The following is a 19,278-nucleotide window of genomic DNA, read 5'->3' on the forward strand; positions in this document are numbered from 1 at the left end:
GTCTGCCCCCCTCGCCTCAGCATTGCAGCCCACTACAATCTCTGTGTTCTCGGTTGGTTTCCTGCAGGTGGACTGCGTTAGTTTGTGTGGAGACACTAGTGGAGCTACAGAGATGAAGCTGCAATCTGCCTTTGCACAGGCTGAACTCTTCCGGCCTTGTGTGCTCCTGCTGAAGGACATCGAGCTACTGGGACGAGACCGGGATGGGCTGGGAGAGGACTCCAGAGTCACTGCTACACTAAGGCACCTCCTCCTGGAAGGAGATGCGGGATCTAGGTATGGACTGTCCCTGGACACTGCCAGCTTGCAGCTGAGGCCCTTGCCCTCTATGCCTCTGTGATCCCTGGGACAGCAACCACTGCAGTGTCTAGGCACTCGCTTCCAGAACATCCCACTGGGCTTTGGAGTAATTTCCCAGGCTTGCTCAGTTTATTTCAAAAAGCCTCCAGGGTTTGCCAGCAGAGCAGCCCTGGCACATGGGGAATTAGATTTGGCCTCTGGGGCTGAGAGGATCTTGTTTTAGTTCCCTGGGTTGGCTCCGATGAGACATTACATATCTGGGGTGATGCAAAGCCAGAGCTGCAGGATATGATGGAAACTGGAGCAATGGGATGCTTGTGAGATTGACGGCAGGTAACAGGAGCTGTGGGGCGTGGCACAAGAACAGAGGGCTGGGAGACATGGGGAGGGAAGAAGTGATGTCACTGGTGGGGGTCTCTGTGACTTGTGGGCGAGCTTGCAGGCGCCTGGGGGCAGAGTGCTGTGGGGTTAACCTGAACAGGTGGAGTAGAAGTAGTCTCCCAGGCGGCACTCAGAACTGCAGCTCTGCCCGGCACAATGAGGCACGTCTTGCAGCAGACTGTGCTGATGTGCAAATGTGCCTGTGCGAGGCAGAGGAGCTTTGAGTGGGGTTGGTGGCTGTGTGGCCACCGTGGATGTTGTTTGCAGGTTCTCTGCTGCGTGCCTGACAGCTCTTCTTTCTCCGGTGTGTTTGTGTCTCAGCGGTTACCCTGTCCTGGTGGTTGCCACCACGTGCCGGCCTCAGGACGTCCTGGCAGACGTGCAGACAGCTTTCCTGCATGAGGTGACGGTCCACGCCCCATCGGAAGAGCAGCGGAAGGCCATGCTGAGCACGCTCACTGCCAGCCTTCTGTTGGGCAAGGAAGTGAGCCTGGCCAAACTAGCGCGGAGAAGTGCAGTGAGTGCAGGCTGTCTGTGGCATGGGGGGAGGGCGGCCCTGTCACGTGACTAGGCAAGAAGGCTGTTCTGAGCTCCTCTGACTAGTCCATCAGTCACCACGCTGCAGAAATGATGGCAGCTTGAGCCTTGAAAATGGACATAGATGATGGTCCTCAGGGAGCCTCAATAGAGTAGCCTCTGGGGAGGAAGTCTCCCCACACCTCGTGGGGCCTGGGCAGGAGGTGCTCTTCTCCCCTGGGCAGGGAGGCAAATTGATCACATGGGTGAGGACAGTTGGGGAGGAGGCAGGCCCCACCCCATGCACTGGCTTGTGGGTCGGGGTGCTGCATCGTGGGAGCAGTCTGTGTGTGTAGCATGCAGGCTGTGCAGCATGGCTGGGTTTGTGTTGCTCCTGGAGCCTGAATGTCCTTGGCCTGTCATTAATGTTAGTGGCTTTTACTGTGCAGCTTCAGTGTTGCAGTCATTTAGATTTTTTGCATTAAATCTCTTCCCACCTCCCTGTCAGAGAAGCAGGCTGACCTTGGTTCCAGTGTGCACAGTGGCACGGATGCTCTTCACCATTGGACACGGGTTTTGTTTCTATGTTCACAGGGGTTTGTGCTGGGAGATTTCTGCGCTTTGCTGGCCCAAGGAGGCCGGGCAGCTTGCACCAGGATCTTAACCTCAAGGTAAGTAGATGGGCCTGTGAGTGGTAATCTGTGAACTTGCAGCGGGCCTGCTTGTATCCAGAACATTAATTATTGGGAACGAAAAGCTCCATTTCCGCTGGTGGAAAGATGCCGTATTTCATCCTCTTTCCTATGGGAGGTGGGAGCACATGCAGTGAATGTGTCTGTGATCAAGACAGCCCCGTGGTGGAGACATGGCAAAGACTACTTGGCGGTGGGGACAAAGTACATCGATGTAGGTGCAGTGACTATGTGCAGTGACAGTGCTGGGGCAGTGATTGTGGCCATGGTTGAGACAGTGCAGTGAAGGAGATGCAGTGACTAGCAGGAGCGAGGCTGAGACTGTGCCAGCTCTGGGGCAGTGGGGACTGTGCAGGGACTAGCAGGAAGGGGCAGGGGTGGTGGGGACAGCACAGGGAGAGAGGTGCTATTTGTGGTGAATTGAGCGTGTGAAGAGAACAGATGTAGACTTTTCCCCTTCTCTGTGGCCAGTTTCCCAGGGGGGCTGAGTGAGGACGAGGAGAGAGATTTTTGTGCTGCTGGGTTCCCTGTTCTCGCAGAAGATTTCAACATTGCATTGGATCAGCTGCATGAGACTCATTCGCAGGCAGTTGGAGCCCCAAAGGTATGACCCACTGAGCAGGGGGAAAAGATACAAGGCTCTGGTATCTGTGCAGCTTGCCAGGTCAGTTTGAATGGCCCTCAGCCCATCCCTCAGGACATAAAGCCGCGCTTCAGTAGACAGGCACCTGATGGTCACTCGCGGAGCCCTGATTAGCAACAGCCACGCGGGGGTCTCTCCCGCACTGCACTCCCCACTCAGAGACCAGCAGGCTGGGTGCCAGGCTGGGATTTCTACTCCATGACTGCTCGGAGTGTCTGCTCTTGAATGAACTCATGCAGAAAAATGACAAAAACACCCTATCCCCTGTGGGTGAACACTTTTCACAGAGGGATCCCTCTATACCCGACCTCTCAGTCCTCATCCTCAAAGGAAACCTGCACAGCACCTCCGAAGATAGGCCTGGGAGCTAGACTCTAAAAACCATGGATTGAGCAGAGACACTAACTTATAGCAGAAGTGGGCAAACTACGGCCCGCAGGCCACATCCGGCCCACGGGCCCCTCCTGCCCGGCCTCTGAGGTCCTGGCCTGGGAGCTGCCCCCGGGCCCTCTCCTGCTGTTCCTCCTCCCCCCGCAGCCAACCTCAGCTCGCTCTGCTGCCTGCACAGTGCTTCGGGCAACCGGGCAGCGAGCTCCTGGGGCAGCGCAACTGCAGAGCTGGAGCCTGCCCCGATCTCTGTCCTGCGCGGGGCATGGCTGGCTCCAGCTGGGCAGCATGGCTGTTGTGCCGCCAGCCACCGGTGCTCCAGGCAGCGTGGTAAGGGGAAGGGAGGGTTGGATAGAGGGCAGGGGAGTTTGGGATGGTGGTCAGAGGGCGGGGGTGTGGATAGGGGTCGGGGCAGTCGGAGGGTGGGGAACAGAGGAGTTGAATAGGGGCAGGGGTCCTGGGGGCGGGAATGCGTCGGGGAACAGGAGGGGTTGGAGGGGGCAGGAGTCCCGGGGGGCCGTTGGGGAATGGGGGGGTTGAATGGGGGCAGAGGTTCTGGGGGGAGGGGGGCATCGGGGAACAGGGGGGGTTGGATGGAGCAGCAGTCCCAGGGGGGCTGTCAGGGGACAAGAAATAGAGGGGGTTGGATAGTGGGCGAGGGCTGGGGCCGGGCCACATGTGGCTGTTTGGGGAGGCACAGCCTCCCCTAATGGCCCTCCATACAATTTCAGAAACCCAATGTGGCCCTCAGGCCAAAAAGTTTGCCCGCCCTGACTTACGGCTTATTACAACAATCTGTAACCCACTAGTTCTCGCCAGTGACTGGAGGAGTGTTCACAGGCCACTTCACCTTGAGCGGTCTCTTGAAATTTGTGTTAACCGCGTATTCTGAACAATCGGATCCACCTTGAATTTAGCAGTGACACTTGAGTTAGTTTCCCAGACCAGAACAAGAGCAAAGCTTAGACTCATAGAATATCAGAGTGGGAAGGGACCTCAGGAGGTATCTAGTCCAACCCCCTGCTCAAAGCAGGACCGATCCCCAGATTTTTACCCCAGTTCCCTAAATGGCCCCCTCAAGGATTGAACTCACAACCCTGGGTTTAGCAGGCCAGTGCAGCTTGTCTCTCTCACTGACAGAAATTGGTCCAGTAGAAGAGATTCCTTCCCCCACCTTGTGTCTCTAATGTCCTGGGACCAAGGCAGCTACAAGGACACTGCAGCCAGTGGTGGGACTAGTCAGTGACCCTGCAGCCACTCCCACTCTCCATGTGTTTGTCATGCAGATGGTGCGCTGAGCACCTGCAACATTTTGTTCCCTCCAGTTACTGTTCCAGCTGTGTGTCTGGAAAGCAGGCAGTGTGCTTGGCCCTGCGCAGAACAGCCCTTGTCTCTGGGAGCTTGCCATTCAGACACCCAGCGCCCCGGGGAGGGGGCTTCTCAAGGAGCAGCTCATACACAGCCATCGTTTCCTCCTTAGGAGAAGTCAGTTTTCAGTGAGATTTGAGCAGGGAGAGGGCGAGAGTTCCGGGTGGAAGTGGCCACCTGGAAAGTGGGGGCACGGCACAGCTCTGGGAGGAGGGAGTCTTGGTGGAATGAAAGAAGGAGTCGTGGGCCGAGGCAGGGTCAGGGGCATGAATCCGATGTGGAAGGCAAGAGAAGCCAGTGAAAGGGTCTGAAGAATGGGTGAGCTGGTCCAGGCAGCAGGGTGAGCACAGGCCAGGGTTTGGCCATGGGGCTGGTGGGGGAGGCTGGATTTTCAAGGACAGGGTAGAGCAGCAGGGAGGAGTGCTCTGTGAAGGAGGGCGTGAAGCGGAGGGTGGTATGACCTTTGAGGCAGTGCAGGAGGGGGCTGAGAGCTGTGGAGGAGTCTGAGATGATGGGCTGGAGTTTGGGAGCGGTGAGGGGGTGAGAGAAGGGGGTGCAGTCAGATCAGGGATGTACACCATGCACACCAGGCAGGGAGCACGTGGAGTGGGGGGTCAGCATGCCCTGTTTGCACAGCTGCCAGCCAGAGTCCTGGAGCAAGCCGGCTCTGGGCTGGGGATGAAGTGGGTGACTGGGCTGTTGGTCTCACTGCAGATCCCCGCGGTCACCTGGCAGGACATCGGCGGGCTCCAGGAAGCGAAGAAGGACATCCTGGACACCATCCAGCTGCCTCTGGAGCACCCGGAGCTACTGTCTGTGGGGCTGCGCCGCTCTGGCCTTCTGCTCTATGGGCCTCCTGGGACAGGAAAGACCTTGCTTGCCAAAGCTGTGGCCACGGAGTGCACCATGACGTTCCTCAGGTGAGGAGGGGTTGGCCTTTCCCGGGGTGGGGTGCTGGTCCTGTGCGGTGTGGCTGGGGCTCCTGTGCCCAGGGCCGGTATAACTGGGTCCCTGCTCTCTCCCTTGCAGTGTGAAAGGGCCGGAGCTCATTAACATGTACGTGGGGCAGAGCGAAGGGAATGTGCGCCAAGGTGAGTGGCAGCCTCAGCTCCTGGGGCTCTGGGCACTCAGCACATGGCTGGCAGAACGACTCTGTGCTCCGGGAGCCTGATTCTCCTCCTCGGTGTAGGAGGAAGGGGATAGAATTTGGCCCTATTGCTCATCCAACAAACTTCTGCCCACAGCGAGGCTGCTGGGGACAGCGGACCAATCTGGCCTGTGTCCTGGGCCAGCTGGCTCAGCATCCCTCGTCCCACCTCTGTCTGACACCCTACTTCTCTCTCTCGTCCCATCTACTCTCTTCATTGTCCTGGCTCTCCAGACCTTGGCCATCTCTAGCCTTGATGTCCATAATGGCTCTTGACTGGGCCTCCCTGCTCCTTGCCTCTCCTCTAATCTGCCACCGCACTCATCACGTCTCTTCCTGGAATGTCTCCATTGGCTCCCAGCCTGCTCCTGCTTCCAGCTGCCTGATGTCCCTGCTGTAGTAATTCAATGGACTCAGAGAGTCAAAGGTGCTAACATGACCCTGAAACTGTCCAGCATTAAACCGCACTAAACAGGGTCAGGGCTTTGGCATACAGAGACCTTTGCCTGGCCAGAGCCACGGTAGACACACCATCAAACAGCCTTATGACCATCTATTAAAGAGATAGGAAAACCGTCAAGCATTTGAAATGTCAAGTATTAAGTCAGGCTCTCATTTTAATGACGCCCCTGTTGCCTTTCCCTTTAGCTGGAGAGAGACCGTCTCCCTTGTTTGGCCGTCTCGCTGTCCTTGGGGAAAACAGAACCAGCTCGCTGAGCTGCACTGGCGCTGTAATGGTTAAAGTCTGATCCCATTTCTTAAAAGGCAAAACAGGACACATGCCCAAGAGGGGAGGGAAGAGAGCAGCAAATACAGAAAATGCAGCTTCTGTCTCTGGTGCTAACTCTTACTTGCAGCCTCGCTGCTGGGAAAACTCTGGCCCAGCACCTGGTCTGATCAGCATTGGGCTGTTTAGGACATTGCTTTAGCTGCCTCTTTCTGGTCAAGGGCTTGCTGAAGTGTTGCAAAATATGCAGTCTTGGCCGACTAAGCCAGACGCTCATTAGGCAGAAGGCAAAGGAAAGAGAGAAGGGATATGGTGGGGAAGGAAAAGAACACACAGCGGGAGGCAGGGGAGGTGACAGTCTCAAATCCCAGGCGGTGTTTGAGATCTAGTCAGAGCCGGTGGGGATGGTGACGTTATCTGGCTCCCTCTCTAGCCTGGTCTGATCAGGACCTATCTCAGGATTAGGGTGAAGGAGGCACCATGGTGTCCTGCTGGATCCTGGAGTCCCAGGAGACACTCTGGAATGGCAATCATGATGGTGAAGCTTTCTGGAGCAGCTGTTGGCAGACAGGTGCTGCTTTTTTTCTGTCAGCACTTGTTGAGTTTGCTTTCGCCTCTGCTTATTTTCCCAAAAGCGAGTAGCTCTCCCACACCATTTTGTCCACTTACTGGATCTCATTTCCAACACACCAATTCTGGATTGTGTCCAAACACTTCCAACACACCAATTGATTGTTGGTCTGTCACATCTCTTGTTTATCTGGCGTGATCTCAACACAGTCCTTGAATTATATCAGTAGGACTTTGTGTTCTTTCTGTCTCGTTTTGACACCTTTTCCCATCAACATTGACTGTTCTAGGTTATCATCGTGCTCTGTGAATTTTCACTCACTTCAAGCTGAGCTCACAATACGGTAAATTTGTAGGCCCAGTTATCACAACATCCCTTGCAAAACTCTTCTGCGTGTTTGGGGCTCACCCTGACCAAGGAGGGGTTCTGTCGTTGCCTGCCCTGTGATGCTGGGGGCCTTCATGCTCTTTTGCTGTGGGCCCCAGGAGCCAGCCCACAAGCACAAAAGTCTCACCTGAGCTTCCACCAGCCTCATTACTCCTGGCAGGGTGACCCCAAGAACCCTTCTGGTCCCCAGTCTCCCGAAGTCCCTCTTCCCCAAGTTCCTAACTACCAGACACTTGGACTTTCCCTCTCTGGTTTGTCACCCCTGAAGGAGTGAAACCTGCCCCCAGCTATCAGTTCACTTTGGCACGCCTGCTCCGTGAAGTTTGCGCACCAGAGACCTGCATAGGCTAAAAACAAACAAGGTTGATTTAATGGGAAAGCCCCCAATTGGAAGATGAAATAGGGAAAGCAAACACATGCATGACCCACAGAAAATAAACATAAAGAGGCCGCTGCAGGTTTCACGCTTCTATATTAACTCAATTCCCTTTTCTAAGGTAAGGTATTTCCTGGACAGTTCCCATGTGTACCCTCATCGTAGAGGGGATCCAGCATTTCCTGGACAGCACCCCTCCCGGCTGTGAGGTGTATTTGAAATTGTAGTACAGGTTATGAGCACAGTTTTTATATACTTAAAGACATAGATTCATAGCCACTATCTGCCTACATATCTCATAATGACCAGCAAGTTATGAACATTACAAGGTTTCAAAAAAGACCCGACTTGCCATATTTTATATACAGTCACGTTATATATGACCAATTGCTCATTCTCTGGGTTCAGACCTGCTGTTCTCCCCTTGGGGTGTCTGGACCCTGATTGTCACAGCTCTGTAATCACACCCAGCTGTGCTCCATGCTCTTCCCAGGCCCCTCTCCGTTACTGCTGCTGTTTCTGTTGCGGCAGTCCCTAGGCTTAGGGCCCCAGTGTCCGGGTGTGTCCAGACATGTCACAGGAAGCCAGTTGCTGCTGCAGAGCTTGCAGACTGGCTCTGTGATAAGACCCAACAGGTGGATGAAAGGACAAAGGTGGCTGAGGGAGTGGTGAGAGGAGCCTTTTTGCTGTAAAGACACCCCCCCCACTATGGGCCATTAGCAGACAGATGGTGCCTCTTTTCCCTGCAGGAGCCAGCTAGTGTCTCCAGCTGGTGGGGACAGGAGCAGACAAAGCAGGAGCCTCTGGACAGTCCAGGCAAAAGGGCTGAGATTTCTCCAACTCTCTCTGCCCTGTGCTGGAGGGCTGTGTGAGGGAGGGCTGGGGCACGGCTTCACACCACACTGCTCCTCCTCCCCGGCCCTCGCCCCCTTCCGTTTCTTTCCATTTAGCTGATCCCCTGCTAACTAAACCCACCAAAAAAAGAGAAAAGAACGAAAAATCATGGTGCTAACGTGCCATCTGCTGCCATCCCATTGGTCTCTCTGCCTGTGGGAGCTACCGCTCCCCCCTCCTCCCCCGTGTCTGTGTGGTCTATTTACACAGTCGTGCCTCACCGCATTGTTTCCTTGCACACCCCTGTCTATCTCCATCTGTTGTCTCCTGTCTTATACTTGGACTGTAAGCGCCTTGGGGCAGGGGCTGTCTCTTTGTCCTGTGTTTATACAGCACCTAGCGCAGTGTGGCCCTGGTCCATGATGGGCTGCTAGACGCTACCATAATACACCTAATAAATAACAGTAATAGTGGGTAGCAGTCCCAGGGTGCCGCCTGCATAGCTGCCCTCTTCTCTTTGTACTTTCTGACTTGTCTCGTGCACTTGTCCAGTGCCTGGAGTAGATGCCCTGTTTCTATCTGCCAAGCAGCCTCCTCCCCAAACAGCTGTGGGCATATTCTGTCACGTTCCAGGAGAGCTGGCAGAGTTCTGGGCTGAGGAGTGTGTGTCTGCAAAGCAGGATCCAGCCATTTTCCGGTGTAATGGTTCTTTGAGTGATTGCTCATGTCCATTCGGTTTACATGTGTGCGCTTACCACATTGCACCAGTGCTGGAAGATTTTCCCTCAGCAGTGTCCGTAGGGGACTGGCTCTGGTGCCTCCTTGAATGGACGCGAGCATCACATCTCGAAGAACACCCGTTACGGAAAAGGTAACTCTCTTTTCCTCCCACTCTGGGCTGCTTGCTGGATGGGGTCTCCCCACTGTGTCAGTTCTCTCTGTGCAGCCTTTCTTGGGTGCCCATGCTCTGCGTGTGTCTTTCCTCCTAGTGTTTGCCAGAGCCCGGGCAGCTGCCCCCTGCATTATCTTCTTTGATGAACTGGATTCCTTGGCACCCAACCGGGGACGGAGCGGAGACTCCGGCGGAGTTATGGACAGGTGAGTGCTTGCTGTGCCCTTCTGTTTTGGTAGCTACATTAGGATTCTGAGTGATTTGATACATGGATGGCAGGGCCGGGCACACGCAGCTTGGAGGGGAGACTCTCACTCTTTGCCTCTCTGCCCCTTCCAGTCCTCTCCTTCACCGCAGTGGGCTTGACACCTGCTTTCACACTGCCCCACATGTGGGGCGTTGTCATTGTCTGTTACTTTTTGTAGTAAATCCTGAGTAAGCCTCCAGCTGAGATCAGGCTCTCCTGGTGCTGGGTGTGGGCCAAACATTTACTAAAATGACAGAGCCCTCTCCAAGACTTACAGCCTGGAATAGCTTCCTGCCTGCCATGGGCTTCTCTGTCCCCCTCAGTCAGGATCCGCATTCAGGCTGCTGTGCAGACGTGTATGAAGACACAGGCCTTGCCCACAAAGAGCCCTCACTGCGGAGCTCATAACCATGTCTTGTTCCTTTCCCTCTGTCGGCTGGGAAGCGCTTCAGGGCCAGGAGTGCTGTGTGAGGCGCCGAACGCCTTTCATGTGTCAGCAGAATCTCACAGCAGGGCAAGCGCAGGCCTGACTGCAAGTTCCTGCAGCCCAGCGGGGTGCAGCCAGAGGCCTGTAGGTGAGATTTGGGGGGAGCACATGCCTCTGCCGGTGAATGTGTGCCAGGCTCAGCTGAGCAGAGTGAGATGTAACGTGAAGCGTTATGAAGGTGTTGTGGCTGTGCTTGGCTGAGCGTGACAATGCAGCCACAGGCTTGAGGGTAGCCTAGAAATAGAGTATAGACACAGCAGGGTATCCAGAGGCCTGATGCTGCAGTGTCTGCCAGTCACAGCGCGCCTGAGTCCCTGTGGGGTGCACACGGGTCTGACTGCCAGCGGTGCCTTGCAGGAGAGCTCGTTACACAGAGTACCCTGGGGGGCAGGTTCCGAGATCCCGAGGCCAGAAGGATGCATTGTGATCGGCTAGTCTGACCTCTTGTAGAGCCCAGGCCAGAGACCTGCCCCAGAGCAATTCCTGTTGCAGAGCTTTTAGAAACACGTCCAGTCTTGGTTTAAAAATTGTCAGTGATGGAGAATCCAGCGCGGGCTGGGTAAGTTGTTCCAATGGTTAATTACACTCACTGTTAAACGTGTGCCTTATTTCCAGTCTGGATTTGTCCAGCCACTGGATCACGTTCTGCCTTTGTCTCCTAGGTTGAAGGGCCCATTGTTACATATTTGTTCGACAAGTAGGTACTTGTAGACTGTGATCAGTTCACCCTTTAACTTTCTCTTTGTTAAACTAAATAGATTGAACTCCTTGGGTCTGTCACTCTAGGGCAGGTTTTCTAATCCTTTAATCATCCTCATGGCTCCTCTCTGACCTCTCTCCAATTTATCAACACCTCTCTTGAATTTTGGACAGCAGACCTGGCTGCAGGATTCCAGTACAGTCAGACCAGTGCCCAGTGCAGAGTTAAAATAACCTCTCTGCTCCTACTTGAGATGCCCCTATTTATACATGCAACGATCACATTTGCTCCTTTGGTCACAGTGTCGCACTGTGTTCAGCTGATTATCCACCACAACCCCCCAATCTGTTTGTCAGCCCCATCCTGTAAGTGGGACCTGCCTTCTTTGTTCCCAGATGGACACATTTACATTTAGCCAATTTAAAATGTATATTGTTCGCTTCTCCCAGTTTACCCAGTGATCCAGATTGCTCTGTATCAGTGATCTGTCCTCTTCATTACTTACCACTCCTCCAATTTCTCTGTCTGCAAACTTTATCAGTGATGATTTTGTGTTTTCTTCCAGGTCATTGATAAAAATGTTAAATAGCATAGGGCCAAGAACCAATCCCTGCGGGACCCCACTAGAAACAGACCCATTTGATAATGGTTCCCCATTCACAGTTACATTGTGAGACCTATCAGGTGGCCAGCTTTTAATCCATTTAAGGTGTGCCATGGCAATTGGATATCATTCTAGCTTGTTAATCGAAATGTGCTGTAGTACCAAGTGAAACCCTTTACAGCAATCTAAGTATATTACATCAACATTATCATCTTTATCAAATTTATAATCTCATCAAAAACAGATATCAAGTTAGTTTGACAGGATCTATTTTCCATAAAGCCATGTTGATTGGCATGAATTATCTTACCCTGCTTTAATTCTTTATAAATTGAATCCCGTATCAGCCGCTCCACTGTCTTGGCCAAGATCGATGTCAGACTGACAGGACTATAATTACCCAGGTTATCGTGTTTACCCTTTTTAAATATTGGCACAACATTTGCTTTTTTTCAGGTCTGAGCTGTGATTAGCAAATGTCTCTGTAGGGAACGTGATCCACAGATATGTGTGTGTGTCTGCCTATATATGGTCCCTGTCACCAGAGCATCGGAGCACTTCACAGACATTAGTGTGTGTATCCTCACACATGCCAGGGGGCAGGGCAGCGTTGGAACGGAGGCTCAGCGAGATTAAGGGGCTTGCCTAAGCTCACACAGAGAGTCTGGCAGAGCTGGGAGCTTGCTTTAACCACAAGGCCATTTGTGTTCTTGCCCCAGGGCAGGGTTCCTGGCCTGTGCCCATATGGTGCCCTGTTAGAGAGGCCTGTGGGTCTCAAGGGCTGTGGGGGGGGGGGGGTGTTCAGGGGCGGGTGTGCAGACGTGCTGTGGGTGGCATGGTCTCGGACTGGGGACTGGATGGGAAGTCAAAAGACTTGGGTCCTGTGACCAGCTCTGCCAGTGACCTGTTGGGTGAGCCAAGATGCTCCACACACTCCCTCTAGCTCTTTGTCTTGTCTGTTTAGTTTATAAGCTTCTTGGGGCAGTGACTGTCCCTTCCGGTGTGTCTCCACCGTGCCCGGTACAGTGGGGCCCTGCTCTGAGCTGGGGCTTGTGGGTTCTCCAGTGATAACAATACTGCCAAGTATCAATGGATCTGGGAGTGGGGTTGTTCACAGCTTGAGGTGGGTTTAGCAGTAACTCCAGAGTATCCGTCCCTTTGTTGTTCCTCTCTTGCCCTTGGCAGAGTTGTCTCCCAGCTGCTAGCAGAGCTTGATGGACTTCATTCCACCAGAGACGTATTTGTGATCGGCGCCACCAACAGACCTGACCTGCTGGACCCAGCACTGCTCCGGCCTGGCAGGTAACTGCTCGCTGCTCTGGGCTTGCTTGCAGGCATGGCTACTGTTCCTGGCCATATGTGGGGAGAGGCTCCTCGGGCAGTGCCTGGGCCTCTGGGCCCACGGGGCGAGTGGCTGTTGGGGGAGCCGTTCCCTGGGCGATGCCTCGGCCTCTGGGCCAATGGGGCAAGTGGCTCTCGGGCTTCAAAGGGATCAAGTTGTGCCCAGTGTAGCCTGCGTCACCATGTTACCTTATCACTGTGCCCCTCCCCAGCCCCTTTCTCCCCTGTGGTATGGTATGTTCGCTCGTCCCTTGTACACTGCAGGCTGTTCTGGGCTGGGCCTGTCTGCCTGTGCTTGTGTGCAGGACCCAGCACAACACACCGCGGTGCTGAGCGGGGCCTTTGAAGGCTACCACAGTGGAGACCATGGGGCGATGGATTTTCTGTGGCCCTCCAGCCTCTTTACTCCAGTCTGGCAGCATACTGGGAGCAGAAACAGCCATGGGCATTAGCCCTGGTGCACGGGGCTCCCCAGCCTCCGCAGAGCTCCTGCAAAGGGTCTGTGCTGGCCTCTCGCAGGGCACGAGCTGGAGGAAACAGGGCTGAAACATGGATTCTGGCTACCTGGGCTGGCCATCAGCTAGTGGGGGCCATTGCAACCAGAGCATAAGCTAGAGCAGCCCTCGTGCTCCTCTGATTCCCACTGGGGTGGGACAGGCTGAGAATTGGGTGATGTGAGGCCACCTCTGTCTACCCAGTCCCCAGGCTCAGCGTGTGAGTGGAGCCTGGTAACACTGGTGCCAGGGAGCCGCCAACTTCCCTGGGTGGGGGGGGCGCTGTTGTGCTGACGCTGGGAACACGTGGCTTGGCTGTTGAAGCAGGTTCTTCTCGATCTGGCCTTGACTGGCTCTTTCCCTCCACTGCCAGGTTTGACAAGCTGGTCTATGTCGGCATGAATGAGGACCGGGAGTCTCAGCTGCGAGTGCTGAGCGCCATCACCAGGAAGTGAGTGTTTGCCCAGCTGCCTAGCACCAAACAAGCCGCTTGCATACCTGGCTCTGTGCGCGCAGCGTGACTGGGTGGGGGGGCGGCTAAGCATGACTGGGGTGGCTAAGCACGGCTGGGCGGGGGGGTGGCTAAGCATGACTGGGGTGGCTAAGCACGGCTGGGCGGGTGGGTGGCTAAGCATGACTGGGGTGGCTAAGTGCGGTGGGGGGCGGGGATGGCTGGCAGAGTTGAAGGCAGTTCAGAGGTGCGAGTCATGGTGCCCAGAGCTCTGCGGACTGCCCCCTAGCTTGGAGCTGGAGCATACAGGAGAGAAGGAGAGACCTGTGCAGGGAAGCCCAGCTGCTGGGGGCAGGAGCAGAGCTGTCCCGGGCTCCATCCAGGCCTAGATGAGCCCACACCACCTCTTCAGCTCTGGGCTCGCCCTTCACGCCCACAGCCCCGTCCTGGGCTGCCAGAGGCCTGGTCTGTGCCAAAGAGACGCGGAGAGCTGTAACAGGCCTGCGTCTGCACACCAGGGGCCAGCAGGGGAGTTAACCGCTTCTTTGCTGAAGCCAGTGTCGCTTGACACCAGCTGAGGAGCTGGCCCTGAGTGACCGATTCCCCATTGCCCTGCACTATGGAGGTTGTGGTGCCACAGGTCCCGTTGTGATCTGGCAGTGTTTTACCCTGCTGAGCACAGGCATAAGTGACTGCCCGCACTGCAGGGCGCCAGGGAATCTGGGCAGGGGGTCTCCCATCGCTCTCCCGGAGATTTTCCATGGTGTGGAGCTGTGCTTTAACCAGTTTGGAGGTGTTTGTTTCCCCATCTGGCTTGCAGACAATCACTGCTGTTTCTTCCCGCTCAGGCCAGGCATATCCTGGTTGGAGAAGCTAATGTGCATTGCTGAAATCTCCTGTCTGGCCGTGTGGCTGGCCCCGTCTGCCAGAGCCCTTCCTGTTAGGGGAGACCAAACCCCTGGGGTGTGGGGTTTGCACAGGAGTTTTTGATATTGAGACCACTTGATGTAGATAGTTACAGAAGTTCTCCTCTGGGAGGAGTCTGCGGCCAGGAACCAGACCTGCAGAGGCCTGGTCTTCCCTGATTGACAGGTCTGAATTGCCTTTGAATCTGTCCTGCGGGAGTGAGACTCCACTTGTGACGGGGGCCAGCTGTGTTCTTGGAGGAGGGAAATGAATGATCAGGTTCATCAAGTGGTGGAGCCTGTGATTATGGAGAATCTAGTGCAGAGTCCAGGGAGGAGCTGACCTGGGTATCCGAGTCCCCCTGCCCATAGCCCTCTGGCTGGATTCAGTCACCAGCTGTCTGTGGCTCTAACTGCTGTGCGTCTCCCCTCCTGGCAGGTTCAAACTGGACCCTTCAGTGAGTCTCAGCAGTGTCCTGGATCAGTGCCCTGCCCAGCTGACGGGAGCAGATCTGTACGCGCTCTGCGCAGACGCCATGATGTGTGCCGTCAAACGGAAGGTGAATTGGATTGAGGAAGGTAGGAGCCCAGCACCTTCCTCTTGTGTGCTGTGCAGCGATTAAAATCTCTAGCGACTAGCTGGACCCCCAGCCATTGGGAGGGGAGTGATGCAGAAGAAATCTTGCCAGGCAGACACGGGGGCTTCCCCTGATAGGCTTTCAGGGCAGCGAACTGTGTTTTGGGTTTTAGTGAAGCATTTGATACAGTATCTTGTGATATCTTCCCTCATTAGTTCACACTGGCTTGGACTTGACTCGGCTGGGGGTTGGGACAAAGGGGAATGCCAAGTGTCCAAGCCAAGTCGAGAGGAGGCTCTTCTGGGGGTTACCATGGGGATCCAGCCGGGCTAGGTCGGGTCTTGTTCACCAGTGATCTGGGCATTTTGTGGACATTCACAAACTGGGAGACTTGCACACCCAGGCAGATGGAAGCAATGGAGAGGCAGCATTGTCCATTGGTTAGAGCAGTGGCCTGGGAGCTAGGAACCCCACTGTCCAAATCCTAGCTCCGTCACAGGACTCTCCGAGGCACCGCCCAGTGGGGTCTGTCTGCATGGGTCAGCCTGCGGGATGGGCTTGGGTATGTTTCTGTGCGGCGCTCCCCAGCTGCAGAATAGGGGCGTGAGCCTGGCTTCCCTCTCCTGGTTGGGCCCCTCAGCTTGCTGTCTAATTTCGCAGTATTAAAAAGGGGACGAGCGAGGCAGAATAAACCGAGTCAGACTTAACAAATGCTCTGTCCAAGGCAGAGTGAGCCACATGTCAGCCAGTGGGGAGAGCCCCGGGAACCGGGGTTGCGAACAGTGACTGAAAGGGGACTTGTCAATGGCTGCGTTTGGTCACCAAGTAGCTTTGCAACCTTGTCTCATTTCAGCCACTCTCTCTCCTGCCTGTGCCTTAAGCCAGTAAACAAACATTATGTAAACGGGCTTGAACTGGACCCGGCTCCGCCATCCTGGCGGTCAGCCACTTCCACCTGGTTTGCTTGTTCCCCTGCTCTAAGCACAAGGCAGCTGCATAGTGATGAGCTTGGCACCAGGCTCTGAGAACAGTCCCACCACGGCTCGTTCAGTCTGAGCCCGAGCAGGGTGCCTCACGGCCCACAAGTGACCGAGGGCTGGTGGGGTTGGCACAGGAGGGGAGAGTGTGAGCACCGAGTACGCGCAGCTTGGCCCAGCGACTGCAGCCCCCCCGTAATCCCGAAATGCGTGCAGGCATGCCTGCTGCTGGAGTGAGGAGGTCTCCTCTGCTCGCTGTCCTCGCCCCGCTTTGTTCTTCTCACCAGCCGCTCTGCAGCTTCTCTCTGTGGAAAGGATTGGCTGGGGACTAAGGCATGAGCTATCCCCTCCAGCAACTGACAGGCAGTCAGCTCCCATGTGCATGAGGCAGAGCTGGGTTCAGAGGTTTGCCAGCCCCCAGTCACCAGACAAGCCCCCCAAAGTCCTGGGATTTAAGAAGAGAATAGACGGTGGGTTCTCTTTTGTTTCTGATTTCGGAGCTCTTAGGTGGCACCCGGGCCACAGTTTCAAGCTTTTCTCCGCAACCATGGTGGTTAGAAATTTCATTACAAAACCGAAAGCTGAGAGTCGCCCGTAATCACACAATTCCAGACTATGGGGCTAAAGAACATTCTACACTGCAAGATGTGGCAGGGTGCCCTTCGCCCTCGGGAAGCTGGCGGGGTGGTGTTCTCCAGACCCAGCCGTTCCGCCCGAATTGAGTTCACGTCTCTGCCTTCCACAAGGCAAGTTCTTATTTGCCTAGGCTTGGACAGCTTTTGTGAAGCCATGATACTGAATGTGTGAGAATGTCAGAGGAAGGGCTGGAGGCAGGTGGGCAGGGCACGGCAGGGCAGTGTGAAGTGATGGGGGAGGAATAGCTCAGTGGTTTGAGCATTGGCCTGCTAAATCCATTGTGAGTTCAATCCTTGAGGGGGCCACTTAGGCATCTGGGTCAAAATCAGTACTTGGTCCTGCTAGCGAAGGCAGGGGGCTGGACTCAATGACCTTTCAGGGTCCCTTCCAGTTCTAGGAGATAGGATTCTCCATCATTATTATTATTATTATAGCCTCACGTGGCTGTTTAACAGCTTGTGCAGAGTCTAGAGTCGGGGCTGTCAGGTCTTGCCTGGCCGGGAGCAGATTCCTGGGCTGGGGGTGGGGGAGACCAGCTCCCTGTGCCGTCTGCATTCAGGTGCCTGTGTGATTCTTCCACAGGGCTGGACACAGAGAGCTCCGCTCTAGTTCTGACCATGGAGGATTTTGGACAAGCTGCCACAAGGCTGCAGCCATCAGTTTCGGAGCAGGAGCTGCTCAAATACAGAGTGATCCAGCGGAAGTTTGCTGCCTGCTAGCCTGCAGTGAGAAGGGAAGGCGCACACAAAGCCCTAATCCGGAGAAGGCCAAGAGGATTCAGGACAGGCATGTGGGCTGGAGAAGTGGAGAGGGGGAGGTGTCATCACCTGCTGACTCCTGGCCAACCCTGGCCCCCCGTTCATGGATGGGGCACAGCATTTAGCCATGGCTCTGAGGCTGTCGGCAGCACAGCTGGGGTTCATGCTCCTGCTCCTCATGTCCTAGTCCCCCTCCTCCAACCTCACAGCCTGGCCCTCACCCCTATAGCCACCATCCCGCCCTATAATCTGGTGTGTGAGGAAGGGGCTTGAGCTGAGTTGTGGATCTCAAGGGAAAGGAGTGTGACCAAAGCCCCTGTGAGACCCTGCACTAGTCATGGATTGTCCCATGACCTTGTGCCCTCCCCCTAGAGTAGGCAGAGATCCTGAGCTTGGGGGTGGATTGTCTTCCAGGAGTGAAAAATCCTCCTCTCTCCTACAGCCTTCCTGGGTTGTGAGGGAATTAGCAGACGCCTTCTGCTCTGGATCAGCGTTGTGGTCAGTGCAGGAAATAGCGTCCCTGCTGCTGGGCTGGGGGCTGTGTTCCATGCGCCCTTCTAGGGCTCCTCCCAATCTCCAGGAACCGCAGCAGCTGCTTCTCCCAGGCTGTGTGCCATGGTGCAGCATGGGGGGATCGGTCCCTGTGCGCTGGCACTGACCTGAGATCGGAGTTGGAGAGAAACGGGGCTTGGTCTGTTGCACTAAATCCAATGATTGGGGAGCACCAAGGAACTGTGGAGCTGTATCTCTGGGCAATCGCCACAGCTGGGGGGGTGCAGTAGGGCCCTGTCCCAGCTGGGGTGGCAGGGGGTGTATGGGGGAGACCATGAGAGCAGGACAGTTCTGGGAGGGAGGAAGGGCTGTCGGTGTGGGTTTGTGTCAGAATTGCACTGTTTCAGGCAGATGTGTCTTATTCTCCAAAGCTGTCATGGTGCTGTGCATGCAGCTGGGGGCTCTGGCCGTAGGCCTTGCACTGTTCTCCTGGCAGGAGTGGGATTCACACCCATAGCTCCTCTCCCTGAATACAGGGCCAGCCTAAAACCTGGCACCACGGAAGGGGTGGACTTGTGCTGGTCTTCAGCATGGAGGGGAATCTCATCCTGAATGAGAGAGAACTTCCTTGTGGAGCTTTAGCCAGGGGTGGTGAGAGGGTCCCCTGCTGCTTTCCCTCCTGGCACATGCACTACAGGCAGGGATGGTGCTTCCGATCACTCAGGCAGCCACGAACAAGACAGGAGTGGGAGCCAGAGCGGCAGGGAGGAAGTGTGGGTCACCTGAGACGTTCTTGCAGGGTTTCTGAACCCCCTCGCCAGCTCCCAGCACACGGGCATGGGCACTACGCAGGGAAGAGGCATGGAGCAGCTGCAGTGTGTGAGGACACTGCCGGCTGCACAGGTAGTGGGGAGGGGCAGATACTGCACTGGCTGTAAATACTGTACAGGGGCTTTCTAAATAAAGGAGGCGTTTCTGGTCTCATTCTCAGCTGTGTCTGGGCATTTATTGACCCCTCCACAGCTGCTGGGGTCAGGCGTTCACCGAGAGCTGCGAGAGGGCGTTATGCTCTGAGCACCCAGAGGGGTGTGTTGATGCACCATGCACAAGAAGCAGACTGCACGCCTGCCAAGCCCTGCTCAGTGTCATCGTACCCACTCGCGGGGCTGGCAGGGAGTTTGGGTCTAGGCACAGGCAGCTGTGCCCAGCAGGGCTGGGCCTGCACAGGCTGCCTGGACTGTAGTGTGGCTGACTCTCTGAGGACAAGGGCACTGTGGTGCAGTAAGACTTGTTCAGTGATGTTGGCTTCGACTTTTCCTCTCATCATCTGGCCCCAGCTTCCCCTCCCAGGGGAATCTCAGCAGCAGTTCAGCCTCTGCGGTGCCAA

At 55.4% G+C, this 19,278-nt stretch overlaps 1 protein-coding gene across 7 annotated transcripts in view; it reads left to right on the forward strand.

The window, feature by feature from the left end:
• The window catches only part of PEX6 (peroxisomal biogenesis factor 6), a 30,021-nt gene extending 11,143 nt beyond the window's left edge, over positions 1-18,878 (forward strand). Inside the window, exons 7-18 of one of the 7 annotated variants that reach the window (XM_030558188.1) lie at positions 68-276; positions 1,003-1,198; positions 1,792-1,868; positions 2,361-2,493; positions 5,002-5,207; positions 5,317-5,378; positions 9,319-9,427; positions 12,445-12,561; positions 13,468-13,545; positions 14,890-15,010; positions 16,618-16,751; positions 17,224-18,878. In XM_030558188.1, the coding sequence (XP_030414048.1) occupies positions 68-276; positions 1,003-1,198; positions 1,792-1,868; positions 2,361-2,493; positions 5,002-5,207; positions 5,317-5,378; positions 9,319-9,427; positions 12,445-12,561; positions 13,468-13,545; positions 14,890-15,010; positions 16,618-16,751; positions 17,224-17,524 (1,743 nt within the window). In that variant the 3' untranslated portion in view covers positions 17,525-18,878. The other 6 variants (XM_030558189.1, XM_030558191.1, XM_030558190.1 and 3 more) reach the window with 6 other exon arrangements.
• Positions 18,879-19,278: the final 400 nt, after the last annotated feature.

The sequence above is a fragment of the Gopherus evgoodei genome, chromosome 3 (genome assembly GCF_007399415.2).
Source record: "Gopherus evgoodei ecotype Sinaloan lineage chromosome 3, rGopEvg1_v1.p, whole genome shotgun sequence".
Lineage (NCBI taxonomy): Eukaryota > Metazoa > Chordata > Testudines > Testudinidae > Gopherus > Gopherus evgoodei.